Raw genomic sequence first — 15,608 nt, 5'->3', positions numbered from 1 at the left:
GAGAAAGGAGTAGCTGGTTACTTTTAATGCATCTAAAACCAAGCTTCTATCTTTACATCAACGTTCTGATCCTCATCTGGCATCAATTAAAATGAATGTCTCTTGTCCTGGGGAGGCCTCAAGTTTTGACAGGCTTCTGGGCTTGACCTTTACTCCTGATCTTAAATGGAATACGTACATCAAATCTGTTGCCAAGGCCGGTGGAAAAATCGTCGGATCCTTCTATCGATCCAGTAGATATCTCACTGCTGATGCAATTCTCTATCTATATAAGAGTCAGATACGTCCAAGGATGGAATACTGTTGCCACATCTGGGCAGGAGCTGCTAGAAAGGACTTGTCCTGCCTTGATAGGGTTCAAAATAGACTTCGTAGCCTCGTAGGAGATCTCCTTTTCTCTTCGCTGCAACCTCTATCTCACAGAAGAGATGTTACGAGTTTGTCTCTGATGTATCGTTATTTTCATGGAAAGTGTTTGACTGAGCTTCAATCTATGGTCCCCCTCGCCAAACTTTCACAAGAAACACTCGTCTAGCTGAAAACACTATCAATAATTCCCCCCACTCTTTATCTGTGCCTAAACCTAAACATAGATTCCATGAACAAAGCTTCTTTCTTAGAACTGCACGCCTGTGGAATTGTCTTCCGTTTTTCTGCTTTCCAGCTGTCTATAATATCAAGTCCAACATGAACAAGTTTCTGATGAGCTGTTCCACTTAAGTTAACAAATTTACCGAACTTCCATTACTATTGATTACTATATTGTCCTTTTGACTGCTGTACACTCTTTAACTCTTATCCTTGAATGGCCTATCGGCCTTGATAAGTGGTGACGCCTATGTAAAAAAAAAAAAGAAAAAAAAATGGATATAGTTTAACGTCTTGTCCAGGACTATTTTTTTTTTTTTTTTTTTTTTGATATATAAAAATTTATATACATACAGGGCCATGAAAAAAAAAAGAAAAAAAAAAATAGTATATAAATTTCTATATAGTCCTGGACAAGACGTAAAACTGTATCCATTTTGTGTTTGTTGTGTATATAAACAGGGGTCTACAGCGCATTGTCTGAATTGTTGTTTAATAATATAATCATGAAATACTGTACTCCAACACTGAGCACTCTGCTTTAGGCCATATAATGATTTGTTAAGTCGCCACACGCTATTTTTATTTTTCATTATAAATCCCTCTGGAGGGGTAATATAAATTTCACAGTCTATTGGGGCATTCAAATAAGCATTTTTTACGTCCATTGATGGATGTTTAGGTCATATTGCGATGCAATTTGCAGTAAAATTCTGATTGTCGTTAGGTTTGTGGTCGGTGAAAACGTAGAAAAATATCTATACCGTAAATCTGAGAGTATCCTTTAGCAACAAATCTAGCTTTGTACTGTTCTACGTCTGATGCTGTAGTCTTTTTTGTAAAGACCCATCTTGTAGAAATAACATGTTTATCTTTTGGGAGAGGCACTACCGTATAGGTATCATTTTCGGTTAAGGCAACTATTTCTTTTTTCATGGCAATTTTCCATTCATCACAATGTTCTGAATTAATTGCTTTGTTAAAGCTTTTTGCCGCCTTTTCCATTGAATAGCAATAGTCGACTTGATAATCTTTTATATTGTCGACCACAAAAAAATCGGGTCGCCTTCTATTTCTTTTGGGATATCTTTTGCCTTTATCATCATCATGGATACTCTTGTCTCCGTCATTTTTATTGTCTTCGTTTGTTTTAATTATTTGAGGGAATATAATTTCATCTTCATATGACAGGTTTTCATCTGTAAAATTAAACATGTCTGTGAATTTTACAGATCGGATTCTTTTTATTTTATTTTTCTCTGGAAAAATATTAAATTGGCTAGACTGTTTTTATCATATCCAAGAAATATACCTCTGTCGGCTTTAATATTCAATTTACTCTTTTTCTCTATATATGCGAAGCAAGTTGAACCAAATATATGCATTCTGCTTAAATTTGTTTTTTTACCACAGAAAGATTCATATGGAGTTTTAGATAGTGTTTTGTTAAAACACCTGTTGCGTATATAGGCTGCTGCCATAAGTGCATACGTCCAGAGGTTTTTGGGGAGTTTTGATTCAATGAGTAGGCATCTTGCCATTTCAAAAAGTGTCCGCCACGCTCTTTCAGCAGTCCCATTTTGGTGTGGCGATCTAGGAGCTGATTTTTCATTCCTGATATGATGGTTAATTAGTAAAAGTTCAAAGTCTATATTGGTGAATTCCGTACCGTTGTCAGAGTGAATACACTTGACTTCACCGTAGGGAGCCATGTCGGCTAGATATTTTTTAGTTGCTAGCAGGGTATCAGATTTGTTCTTTAAAAAGTAAACTATTATTACACCTGAATGGTCATCTACGAATTCAACACATACCTATAATGTTCTTTGGCCATCGGTTCCATGGGACCATTCAAGTCACAATGCACCATTGATAGGATTTTTTTGGCCTTCTTGTCTGGTATCTTGCTTTGATAGTTTGTCATTTTCCCTTGCGTACAGACGTCGCAGATGAAGGTTTTTGATGTTTGTATTTTCATTCCATCAACTACAGTCGGCGACTTTTTGATATCAGGAATATTGCAATGTCCAAGAATTTTATGCCATGTCTGTAGATCATGGCAGGCGGTTTTCGATGGGACTACACTATTTAAATAATATAGTCTTCCATTTTCTTTAATGTCGAATACAGTTCCATTCGGGTATACCAGTTTTGATTTATTGGGGATAAAGTTTATATTTGCACCTTATTTTGTGGCAGCTTGTACAGAAGATATATTTTGTTTAAATTTTGGGATTAGAAGAGGCTTTTCTAGAATACAGAAATACAGTTCACCTTTATTGTTCTTTAGCGAGATTTTAGCATCGCCTCTTTTCAAAACGATATCATTTACTCGACTCCCGTCAGCTAGTTCTACAAAATGATTTTGTGGCTTAAAGTTGGGGTCAAAATTGATAAAATCAGATTCCTTTGTAATCACATGTGCCATGGCCCCACAATCAACAAGAAAATTATTATTGTTTGTTGAAGCATTACACGTACACGAAAATAAAAATGTATGTTTGCTAACAGAGCTCTCTACATTTTTAATGGAGTCGCCATTTTGAGTCCTGTATCTACATTGGAAACTCTTGTGATTAGGTCGTCCACAATTATAGCAAATAATTTTTGTACTTTTCTTAGGAGAAAAATTGTTTTTGGCAAAGTTGCGGTTTTTATTCCTGGCATGGGTATAATTTAATTTTGGTGTTTTTATGTGTGTATTTTTAAATTTCATATTTGTGGATTCGTTTTTTTTCTGTGATCATTTTTTCAGTTTCTTTGTAACTTCTGAATTGGCTAAAAGTCATGGGTTTTTCTTTCTGGGTTATCACGGTTGTAAATGGCTTGAAATCACTCGGTAATCCCTTAAGGACCATGGAAATTAACAAACTGTCACTTATAACTTCACCAGATATTTTTAAAGAATTTGCAGTCGTTTCGGCTTCCATTCGTTTTAGAGAGGTTAGTTCAGTGTATAAAGAAATAATTTTGGGTTTTCCTTTCGATAAATAATGCTCTCAATATGTTCAATGCTTTGCAGCCATCGTTACCAGTAATAGACTTCGGTCATCTAAACACTGTATTAATTCCGCAAAGACAGTTGTGTTCTTTTCAATGAAGTCAGGGTCGTTTCTGTTTTCAGGTTGTGTTTGAAGTACTTTATGTAGCTTTTGGATTCGTAGATATCCTAGAAATTTAACTTGCCAGATTCCGAATTTTGATTCGGATCCATCGAAATAAAGATGCACGCTGGGCGCATAACCTCTAGAAGTGTAAGCCATGTTTAGTTTCAGAAAAACGAACCATCGGAAACTGTTTCCAATGGTTCGTTGTTCTAAACAAGTCTTGAGAGGTGACTGGTTTGCAGTAGACAGAACAGTTTCTGATGGTTCGTCGTTATACACAAGTCCTCACAGGTGACTGGTTTGCAGTAGACAGTTCCACAGAGCAAAATATTCTTACTGTGTCGAGACGGGAAAAACATGCGAAATTGCTACAGAAAAGGTTTAATATTTATGGAGCAATTCTGGTTTCCGATTGATTGGTAGCAGAAGGTGAATTAATTCTATTCGTCAGTTCCTAGCAGCATCGTTTATAAATAGAATCGGCCAACTGTGTGGGATCATACCCCATTATACGTCGAAAATATTGCAACAATATTATATTGAATCCAATGTATAGTAATGATTTTAAAAGTTTAAAGAAAAAATATGACTTGTGTTCCACCACCGAGAATTGAAATCAAAACATTTAGGTTATGATTTTTTTCTCCATTGCCATTAATGACTTAACTATGAAGACATGCAAGACTAAAAATTAAAGCATGAACAAATATCTACTACGTTGTTATCCATGCAGATTAGTAATGCTAACATTCGACCCTCATTTAGCAAATTTCATTTTTGTTAAATTTTCACACTTTTTGTACCGATTTTCCTGGGCTAAAACCTAAATATAAAGTTTTGCAGTGGGTTCAAATACCCTATATATGAAGTTTCATCTGTCTGTAGACCAAAAACTGACAGGAGTTTGGTAGGGAAAATTTTTTAAACAAAAATATATACATATTATTATTGCCAGAGTCGACACAAAGTTTGGTTTGGCCACACCTGCAGTTTTTCATTATTATATGTCAACTTCATCATTACCCCAACAAAAATTTCAAAAATAAAAGAACGGCTGAAAGCATGAAAATGTAATCGCCCCCAAAAAGAAGAAGTACATGACAAACTCTCTACCAGATATTTTGGCAGAAGGGATATGAAGAGAAGGTATTCTCCATATATTGAGCACATTTTTATGACTATATACCAGTTTAAGCTAATTTCTTTAATGCTGCCTCAGTCTAGAAAGATTTGTTTACGGTCTGTTGAAACAAACAAACTGTAAATAATTCAGTTTCAACAATACCAAAGTAGAATTTGTGTTAACTGAAATACACATTTTTATGCTATAAAACTTATAACTTATTGTGTTATTAAAAAAAGAAAAAATTAGCAGTTACGATGTTAAAAAAAATGTGAAGAAAAAAAAAAAAAACTGGTAAAAAAATGTAAATGAAACTTTTTTGTTTTTGTTTGAGTAAAGAATCGTAGTTGAATTGGATTGTTTGTTTATTTTAAAATAAAAATCCACTGGACCACAATGTTAATTGAAAATCAAGTTGGAAATTATTTTATTCAAACTAATTTAAAAAATAATGCTTGAAAGTTTCTGTGGATTGTTTTAGTTTTAATATATGACGAAAAAGAAAAAAAAAAGAACAAAGTTGGAGCCCAGGGGAAATAACTCAAACCGGTTTATAACAAAAATCGATGTCAGTAAAAATAAATTAAATTAAATATGTCATCAATATAAATCAAATTTAAATAACAAACTTAAATAGAGCATTTAAACCAATTCTCTCACTATAAACAATAATTAACACACCGCTATTAAATAAAATCGATTTTCGTTAATGTAATATGCAAATGCGACCATCTCTTAATCGTATATTTTGCAAGAATCATACTGTATATAGGAATAAATAAAATAATAAGGTAATGGCCCTTTTGCATATATTAATCAAATTGTGAACAAACAAACAGGAATACGAATTTATATATATAGATACATAAATATATATGGAAAGAGTTTTGTTTAATTCATGCAAATATTATGCAAGTATAAATCATGTAGAATATCTGCATGAATATAATTACATGTAATAGTTAACTAAAGATGATCATTCCATAAGAAAACCGAAAAAATAAGAAATTAATTAAAATGAATGTTTAAAAGAATATGCAAATTAGCTAGATCTTTTGCAGATGAATGTAATTCCATGCCCCATATATAAGAAAATTGTATTTTCTTTTTAAATAAATAAAAAAAGGGTTTTTAATAAAAATATCAATACACAAAAAACAACAAATTTATAGGAGTATATATATATATATATATATATATATATATATATATATATATATACTTTTTATTTATTTAATTATATGTCCATATACATTTGTATAATAATTATTAATTTAGACCTACATATACTAGTGTTTTATGCTTATGCAATCACCAATGTAGGGTAACAATTCCTGCCGGTAACTGGTGTTCAGGAGTTCTTAGAATATGTACCTATTTACAATGCCTCCCCACGGGACAGAATTAGACATCAGGGTCGTTTTTTAACGTGGAGAAAAGGTGCAAAAATAAAAATTGTCTCAGTTGTGAAGGATTTCTACTCTACTGAAAGAGAACGAGAAATGGAAGTGCCACATCTGAAGAACATATACTACACTTTGATCTTGGCCAAAAGGCCAAAAGGTGAGAGACGGTCTCTTTTGATTGGCTGTTGGTTACTATAGTAACTTTTTCGCCATTGATGTTTTATAGAGATGATTTCTTCTGACTGGCTGTTAGTTACCATAGTAACTTTTACAACATTTACGTTTTATCTCCAGTTTTCAATGTTTTTTGGGTTTTTTTTTTTGTAAAAACACAGTATTTTATTATATTAATATAAATGAGTTGCACTTTCTATAATGATGTATTATCTTATTCTTTTATTGTAATAAATATTATTCTTTGTATTTACAAATAATTCATAAATAAATTTAAAGAAAGGCCAAGACTTTAGGATTTTTGTGTTAATTAACAGCAATAATATAGAGAGGTTTGTATATTTTTTCCTCGATTATAACGCTAAAGACAGAGAGGGATTTTGAATATTCTTTATCTTGGTGTCTGTACTTAGCAAGAGAAAAGGAAAGGGTAACCTTTTTATTAAAGTTTTATTACGTCGTTGGCACCTTCATAAATCATAGCGGGGAGGGGGTGGGGTTCGCTTGCATGCCACCTTTCGTTTATGACGTCGACCCGTTAATTCTGTTTCTCTCTTTTTTTCTCCCTTCCTTTTGTTTATTTATTTAATTAAGTCTTTTATTTTACTGTTTCCCTACAATACTTGTGTGTGATAATGTCAACTTTTGGGGAAAAACATTAAATGAAAGCGGAAGTAAGGAGAAAAGGGGGGGGGAATCCAGAGAAAAACATCAAGAGAGTGATGGGAGGGGAGGGGGGGGGTAAAAAGTGAAATAGAGAGAATGAAAGAATGAAAAGGAGATAACATTGGAAGATAATTGGATATTATTGAAAGCAGACGACTGCATAAATACTTTTTGAACATCATTTTCATTAAATTATTAGGAATCTTTACTTGTAAAGTATTATTCTGAATCAAAATCGACTAAAAATATATGCATATACATGATCACAATATAACTGTCTATTACTTGTGTTTATGGGAGCAAAAAATAAATTAGACTGAAATGGAATTCTTCATTTTCAAAAAAATTAATCAAACAGATGAGTATCTTCTTGATACTTTTTATTTCTATTTATAATGATTTTTTAATCAAATACTAAAAAAAATTCTAAGGAATTTATTATGAATTTCAATTTTTTAACTGTTTCACAAGATTTGTTCAAATATAATTAACATTCTGGCATCTGTTTATTTCTGAATTGATTATGTAAAATTTAAACCGATGAAGGTTATTTAATAATTATTCAAATAAAAAATACTTGTAGACTTAAATTTTTATATTTCACTGGTTTAATTAAGAAAATAGATTTTTCAACACTAGTTTTTTTTTAGTTTGTTTGAAATATTTGTTTGAACATTCCACATTTTTTTAAAACTATTTTTGCATATTTATATCTTGCTGCTTCTACTATTGATTTTACTTTAAAATTCATTATTGAGATTTATAGAAAAACTGATTGAACTTCAAAGAAAACAAAATTTATTGCTTTGAAAAATATTTTACAATAAATAGAAAAAATATATTCTCTCATAATATTAAAAAAAAAAAAATTCTTTCATAGAAATAATTCAGTGTTCATTATGTCTACCAATCAAATGAATAAAAAAGATGATTTTGAACACACAAAAAAAAAAGAAAATATTATTACAAAGCAAAGCCTGGAAAAATCATGGATTACTTAGAAAACTGTGAGGATGAAAAGTAGGTATCTCCACAGCGTTGTGTAAAACCTCAGCATTGTACACATTAACAGCAATGTCATCATTTCGTGTGTTAATGTCAATTTCTATGAATGGACATTGGCGTTATAATGGTTAATGGAAGTAACTTTTTCTTTGCTATGGATAAAAACAATATAAGACTTACCTTATATAAAAAATAGATTTTTATTAACGAACTACACAGACGAGAGATAAAATAAAATTAATTTTAACATCTTCTGTTGACAGTTCTGTATCTAATGTTGTTTACAGGCCTCCATACCTTTTTTGAAAAAAGGTGCAAAAATAAATAAATAAAAAATGAAGATCACCCTCTATCATTTTAAATAACCAAATCCAAACAAATTTTTTTAAGTCGCTTTTGAATTTGCAATTTTTATTATCTCAAGAATCATATATTCTATTATATGAATATATTTTTTATTATTGGAAATCTGTTATAAAAAGATCTTTATTTAAACTTCATATTGCGTAATATTTGAATTTAATATCATTTAAAGCCTTTTAAAAATAATTTTTTAGAATTGTTTTTTTTGTAGTTGTAATTCAAATAATTATATTACAGAGAAAAAAAATTATCAAGAAAAAGTGTTTTTTTTAACATAATAATATTGATTTTATGTCCAATTTTATTTACAACTTTAAGGTAAGTGAAATAAATAACGGGATTATATAACTATCTTTTAATTATTTGATCTTTTCAACTTAAAAAAAAATTGTTGAAGTTTTTATCGACCTACATTTATTTTGTTTAGTTTTCGCAGCATGAAATATAAGAGGGGGGATAGAACACCTAAAAAAAGTATTTTCTCTAATATATTTAAGGAAACCTACTTTTATTATGTAAATTGGTACTCTTGCATAATTTGACCCGAATTCTCGTCAAGCATGGATCGGGCAAGACCGCCAATTATCGGTGTCAGCCGAGCGTTGTTCAAATGTTGAAACGCTAACTCGACTTTTTATTTTATTGCTTTAATTTTTTTTTCTGTTATGTTTTTAGTAATTTTTAAGGTGATATCAAGGGGGGGGAGGGACTTTATATTTTCTGATTAATTACTTATTTAAATTTTTTTTTTTTTTTTTGTAATTCAATTTCTGGGAGTTTGATTAGCCAATGAAAAAGCGCTATCTAAATGGAAGCAGACGACATTCGAATTAGAAGAAAGTAACTACCCCCCCCCCAAAAAAAAAGCTGACAAACAAATATTTTTTCAAACTCGCCAAACAGAAAAATGACAGGCAAGGAAATAAATCTATGCATGTTAGAAAAAGAAATGAAAACACCGATGATGCACGATGCAGACAATCTCATATTGTCAGGAGAAGAAATTGCTGTCCCAAAAAAATGAGATACAACAATTGTAAACACAAATGTTTACTTAAAAAAGATCGTGTGTTTAGGATGGTTTCTCCTGGAGATGTACAAATGAACAGTGCAGACAATGGATATCCTTGTGCACAAGATCGATTTTTTTTTTTTTTTTTTTTTTTTGCGCGATCCAAAGTGGAGATTCCAACAATAGTAAAAATCATTTATTTATGGGCGTTCGAAATGGCAACCCTAAAAATATTTCCTTTGTCCCATCTCTTCCATTTCTCAAGAAAGTTCTTCCGCCGGCAATTAACAACCGAAAAAAATAAAATAAAATAAATAAATAAATATCTCAAATTTTCTTGAAAAAAAAAAAAAAAAATGTTTTAATTTTCTGCTTTTAGAAATAATTACACAACATTTTAAATATAAATCAGTAAACGGTCCTTTGGAAAAGAAATATGTAAAATAAAGTGGTGAATACCGTGCTATTTTTTAAAATAGTATTTTCAAGTTAAATTCAAGTTTTACGATATCGTTTTGTTTATTACATTGTTAGGTGAAAGTACAGAATAGTTACAATACGCTCGGTAACATAAGTGCATAAGTATCAATAAAGTGATTTATTTTAAATATCGTATTCAGCGAAATCCATAACAAGCGACATTTGAATGAATGGTTTATTTTATTGATGCTGCAGTGTAATCACGTGATTAACATTTTAGCAGACGAAAAATTGGGAGACAAAACAGTAAAGAGTTCCCTGGAGGTTAGCAAGACCGACCACGTGCAAGCTTTTATTTATTTTCAAATTAACAAATAAAACTTGGCCTTCGGGCCAAGATCAAAGTGTAGCATCTGTTCCGGCAGATACTGCAAGCTATGACTAGCTATGACTAGCAAAGACCAGATGTGGGGGCAACCCCACATGCCTGACCTTTAACCAGCTCCCATTTCCCACCTCTCGGGAGCTGAGCTGGGCCCCTTTTTCCCTTCCCCCTCCCTTCACTCCTCACATTAAAAATTGGCCTTGTGCCTAATTTGCTCGGTGGGGGAGCAAATAAATACCATCTGTTCCGGCAGATACTGCAAGCAAAGACCATATGTGGGGGCGACCCCACATATAAGACCATGGTCAATGATGTGGCAACCCTTCATACCAATTGTCACTATCCAGCTCCCCTACTCCCCGGGGAGTTGGTCCCCATTTCCCCTTCCACTCCTCACTTTAAAAATCGGCCTTATGCCTAATTTGCTCAGTGGGGGAGTAAATAAATACCTCAAAGTGTTCTTCAGATTGCTGCAGTGCTGCACTGCTGCACTTCAATTTCTTGTTCTCTGTCAGTGGAGGAGAAATCCTTCACGACTGAGACCATTTTTATTTTTATTCCTTTTTCTCCACGTTAAAAAACGACCCTGGTGTCTAACTGTCCCGTGGGGTGGGCGTGGGGAGGCATTGTACCTATTTACTATGCCTCCCCACGGGACAGAGTTAGACACCAGGGTCGTTTTTTAACGTGGAGAAAAGGTACAAAAAAATAAAAATTGTCTCAGTCGTGAAGAATTTCTCCTCCACCGAAAGAGAACAAGAAAATGAAGTGCAGCAATGCAGCATCTGAAGAACAGATACTACACTTTGATCTGGACCAAAAGGAATAGGAACAAATATTTATTTAAAGTTTCAAATTTTCAGCTTATAACAAAGCCTTCAGGATTACAAAAAAAAAAAAACAAAAAAAAAAATACAGTTTTTTCTTACTTGCCATGGTGTCGTTTGGCACAGTTTATTTGTCGAAGATGGTGATTGTTTAATACCACATTGTATTCTATTAAAAAATAGTAGCATCTTTTTAATAACCGGACAATTTCTACTTGCAATCGGTTTTCACCTGACACCGGTGCTGCCGGATTAGATTTAAGGTCACCCATACTTCCGAATCGCCAAATATGCAAGAAATCGATTTAGCTAAATGAAAAATAATTTGATAAAAATAATTAATACGAAACAAAATATATTGTAATCACTTTCTATTGGAGAGTTTAGTTTTCATTTTTTAATGAATGAAACTATTTATTTATTTATCTAAGCGTCGTCTCGTCTTATTTATTCAGCATATTTTGTTTTGTATTTATTATTGTAATAAATGTTTATTTACTTGATCGTCCAATTCGATTAAAAACAAAACTAAATATATATATATATATATATATATATATATATTATATATATATATATATATATATATATATATATATATATATCACCCCTTTCTTTCGTTCTGTTTATGCACTTATCGAACCGAAACCCGCTATTTTTTTATTAGTATTTTCAAATTAAATTAAAGTTTTACGATATCTTTTTGTTAAATTATTAGGTGAAATTACAGACTAGTTAGAAAATACTCCGCCCTCCACATGTTAAGAATGGCTTTTTGAATAACATTATTTCAACACGGTATAATAAGTGCATAAAAGTGGTGAAATAAATGTTTTTCTTTCATTTTTTTAATCACAAAATCCGTAAAAGTTTACTTTCATTTTTTAGTGCTTCTACAGGATTTGAACCGAACTAAACTGAAATCAACGATAATCATACCACTGTCGTCGATCTATATGATTACCGACGTTTAAAAGTGTTTTTGCTTTGTTTGTGCAACTTACCGTCTGTTGTAGAAGCCATTGGAATAGTCTTTAACGTTGTTTTCAAGGAAATAAAATACGAAAAATAAGTAATAAATAGACGTTGCACAACGACGAGGAAGTCACACGAATGAAGCTACGCGCTGTTCGCTACTTTTTTTATAGCATGTTTATCAAAAAACAACAACAAAAAACGGCCTTGCATTTTATCTAAAAAAAACAAAAAAAAAACGCCTCCTCCTTATCCGTTGACTCTGGCGACTTATCATTGTCGTCCTTCGCTAATTTTATAAATAAAACTCAAGGTAAAATTCTAAAAATGTTTAGTAATGATAGTAAAACACACAATTTAATTAAAAAGTTTGGCACGTGCGCATTTTAACATTTCCCAGAAAATTGCATTTCCCAGAAAATTGCATTTCCCAGAAAATTGCTTTAAGAGTCTATCTGCAGCGTGTGTGTGTGTGTGTGTGAACAAATAACTGTTACTAAAAACAAGAAAAGTTACTTTTGTATTGATCTACCTATATTTTTTGTTACGTAAATAAAAGTATCTTAGAGCTCTTTTTGAGTCGTATTCAAAGTGGCGCCTAATTTTACTCGAAGTGATACCTCGATGTCGTACGTTTAACAACTCAAATATCGAAACTTACACAAAAGTACTACTATTAATAACTGTCACCAATTGAAAATTTAATTTTCAACCAATTTATACATTTTATTAACTGTATTTTAGGCTTACTTTTCGATTTTGCCAAATATTTGTCAAATTTTTTAATCAAGCAAAAAATTAATACAGGAGATTAATTTACTGTGGTATCACTTAGAAAATCAGACAAAACTAGACAAATAAATTTTAAAATCTTGTAAGAAATTATTTTTCACATCCCAATTTACTCCTTTTCTAGTAAAAGAATCCACAAATACAAAAGCCATACCTTTCAAACTCAAACTTTATTCAAATGTAACAGCAATGAAAGTTTATTGGTTCTGGTATTGTCCATTTGCAAAACGGTGGCCAGTTTTGCCTCTATTGCATAGAGCCAGTAGTATGAACTCCTATTATTGGAGTGGTAGTTAATTGTTCCTCAAAAGGATCCATGTTTGTTCATGGTAGACTCGGCGAGAATGTTGGCGCCTATAATTAGGCATAATGCGAGTCACTTCGGACTCTAGTTGAATTGAGATAAGATCCAATATTTCGTAAATAAAACGTGAAGTAATGTTCAGTAACGTCATCCTGTAATTAGGATAATTTCAGCAATATAAAATTGTCTCTGATTGTAGAGATGTGATCCTTTGTTTACCAACAGTTTGGTGATACAACATGAAGGCATTAACGTAGCTCCTTTCTTTCGTGGGAGCTGCTGGTAATGAATCCATCCCGTTACCGAATCTCTGCGTAGACTGAAAAATAAAGCATGATACAAAAAGTGCGCCAAGCAAATCACCTGACACATCCAAAATTAACCAATGACAGCCTACCACTAAGCTGCGTGGGCGGCTGAAAAAAGAAATGGCAAATGTAAATGGAATTTCTCACACACTGCCAAGGAGGGGGGGGAAGTAATGGATAATCATTACTTTTTCCCAATACAAATTAATACGGCCGGATAAATGACAAATAGCAAGATAATCCAATAAACATAAGTCTTAACTCAGACAAATTTATAATTTCAATATGTTTTAGTTCAGTTAAACTTCTTAACTTTAATGTGTGTTTGTTGATAATTCAAATTAAGATTCAATAATTATAACTTTATTATAGACTTCTTAATATTAATATATGTGTGCCACTGTCTGCTGTCAATTTCCAGTTTAAACTTCAATAATTCTCATGCATCCAGACATTAGCTAATTTTCACTATGTAGAATGACTTGAGGCGCTTCATCCTTACAATTAGAACAAAGCCAATCCCCTAAGGTATGATGATTAACTCCTACGCAGCTGAAATCGTACCAGCTGTCACAGGAATCGCAGCACACCATGGCTGATGTTCCATCATTAGGAACTTAACAGGTTGGACAGAAAAAAGGACCTCCTTCTTCTATAACTCGGTTGATCCAATATCATTACCCTTAATTTCCAAGGGCACAAGATTTTTTAAGGAATGGACCTGTTCGCACCCGTCTTTAAGAACAACCACGGAACGAACATTATTGTCGCTTCCAGTAATTAATTTAATTATTTTACCAAGATTCCAAAATTGTCTGATTTTGTTGGGAGACTTAATAAGTACTATCTCTCCAACAGATAACTTAGGGGCACAATTGCTCCCAATTTTGGCATCGACTTCTCTTAATGACAAGAGGTAATCATTATGCCAGATATGATTGAATTTTTCAACAAATTTATTCCCCGTTTCAAAGGAAGGTAACAAGGCAGTCCTATTTTGGGGGTCAGGACATAATTCAGAATCATAATTATTAATAAGCAAACGAGGTTGATAGTCTGTTTGAAGAAAATGATTTGGAGTTAAAATACTAAAGCCTCTGTTGGCAGGAACAATATAAGTGTGTCATTTATTGCCTTTTGCATATTAGAAAGTGCAGTCAGAAATTCAAAATAATCCAACTTTCTTCTGCCCAATAGTTTCCTCAAACATTGCTTGACAGTTTTAATAAGTCTCTCCCAGGCTCCCCTTGCCAGGCAGAGTAAAGGGGAAATGTTCGATGGACGATGTGTATGGATTTAAATTGTTCCTTCAGCTTGTCCGATTCGAGCATATTCAACAACAATATTCCGGACGCCACAAAAGATTTCATGTTATCAGAATATACAAGCATAGGGATACTAAATAAATTGGTAAACCTAGTGAAGGCCAGCATGAAAGAGCAGGTACTCATGTCCGGCAATAATTCTAAGTGAATTGCATGCAAACTCATGCATGCAAATAGTAATGTGTACATTTTAACTTCTACCCCTCTAACTTTTATGGAAAATTGATCAGTAAAATTCACATCCACTTGTTTAAATGGGCGAACCACATTCACCCTATGAACAGGCAATAGTAACCTTTGTTACAAACAGCCACCTCGACATCAAATACTGTTTTATTATTCTGTTAGCAATATATAGTAGATATTATTCTGTTAGTAATATATGGTAGATATTATTCTGTTAGCAATATATAGTAGATATTATTCTGTTAGTAATATATGGTAGATATTATTCTGTTAGTAATATATGGTAGATATTATTCTGTTAGCAATATATAGTAGATATTATTCTGTTAGCAATATATAGTAGATATTATTCTGTTAGTAATATATGGTAGATATTATTCTGTTAGCAATATATAGTAGATATTTGATTGGCATGTTCTAACTGAACGAGACTCCACCAAAAACCTATTATTAAAATCATTCTGGAGAGATTCTCTTTCCTTGGCCGAGGACGGAGAGAGTGACATGTGATAGCGGAACAGTTACTACACAGCGATCTGATCTCAGAAGCAAAGGAAGAAACCCACTACGGATTTCATCACCCACGGAGAGAGAGAGAGAGAGAAAAGAAGAGAGAGGGAGAGAGAGAAAAGAAGAGAGAAG

General features: G+C 32.4%; 1 protein-coding gene across 2 annotated transcripts in view; it reads right to left on the bottom strand.

Annotated features, from left to right (window-relative positions):
• Window positions 1-12,249, bottom strand: part of LOC145268790 (cytidine deaminase-like) — a 68,843-nt gene extending 56,594 nt beyond the window's left edge. Inside the window, exon 1 of one of the 2 annotated variants that reach the window (XM_080124408.1) lies at window positions 12,081-12,249. In XM_080124408.1, coding sequence (XP_079980534.1) covers window positions 12,081-12,099 — 19 coding nt within the window. In that variant the 5' untranslated portion in view covers window positions 12,100-12,249. The remainder of the gene's footprint in view (window positions 1-12,080) is intronic. The other variant, XM_080124416.1, reaches the window with a different exon arrangement.
• Window positions 12,250-15,608: the final 3,359 nt, after the last annotated feature.

The sequence above is a fragment of the Euprymna scolopes genome, chromosome 4, assembly GCF_053919585.1.
Source record: "Euprymna scolopes isolate OS-2025 chromosome 4, ASM5391958v1, whole genome shotgun sequence".
In the NCBI taxonomy this organism is placed as follows: Eukaryota; Metazoa; Mollusca; class Cephalopoda; order Sepiida; family Sepiolidae; genus Euprymna; species Euprymna scolopes.
The sequence above is the reverse complement of the archived record's forward strand: the minus strand, read 5'-3'. Positions and strand labels throughout refer to the sequence as shown.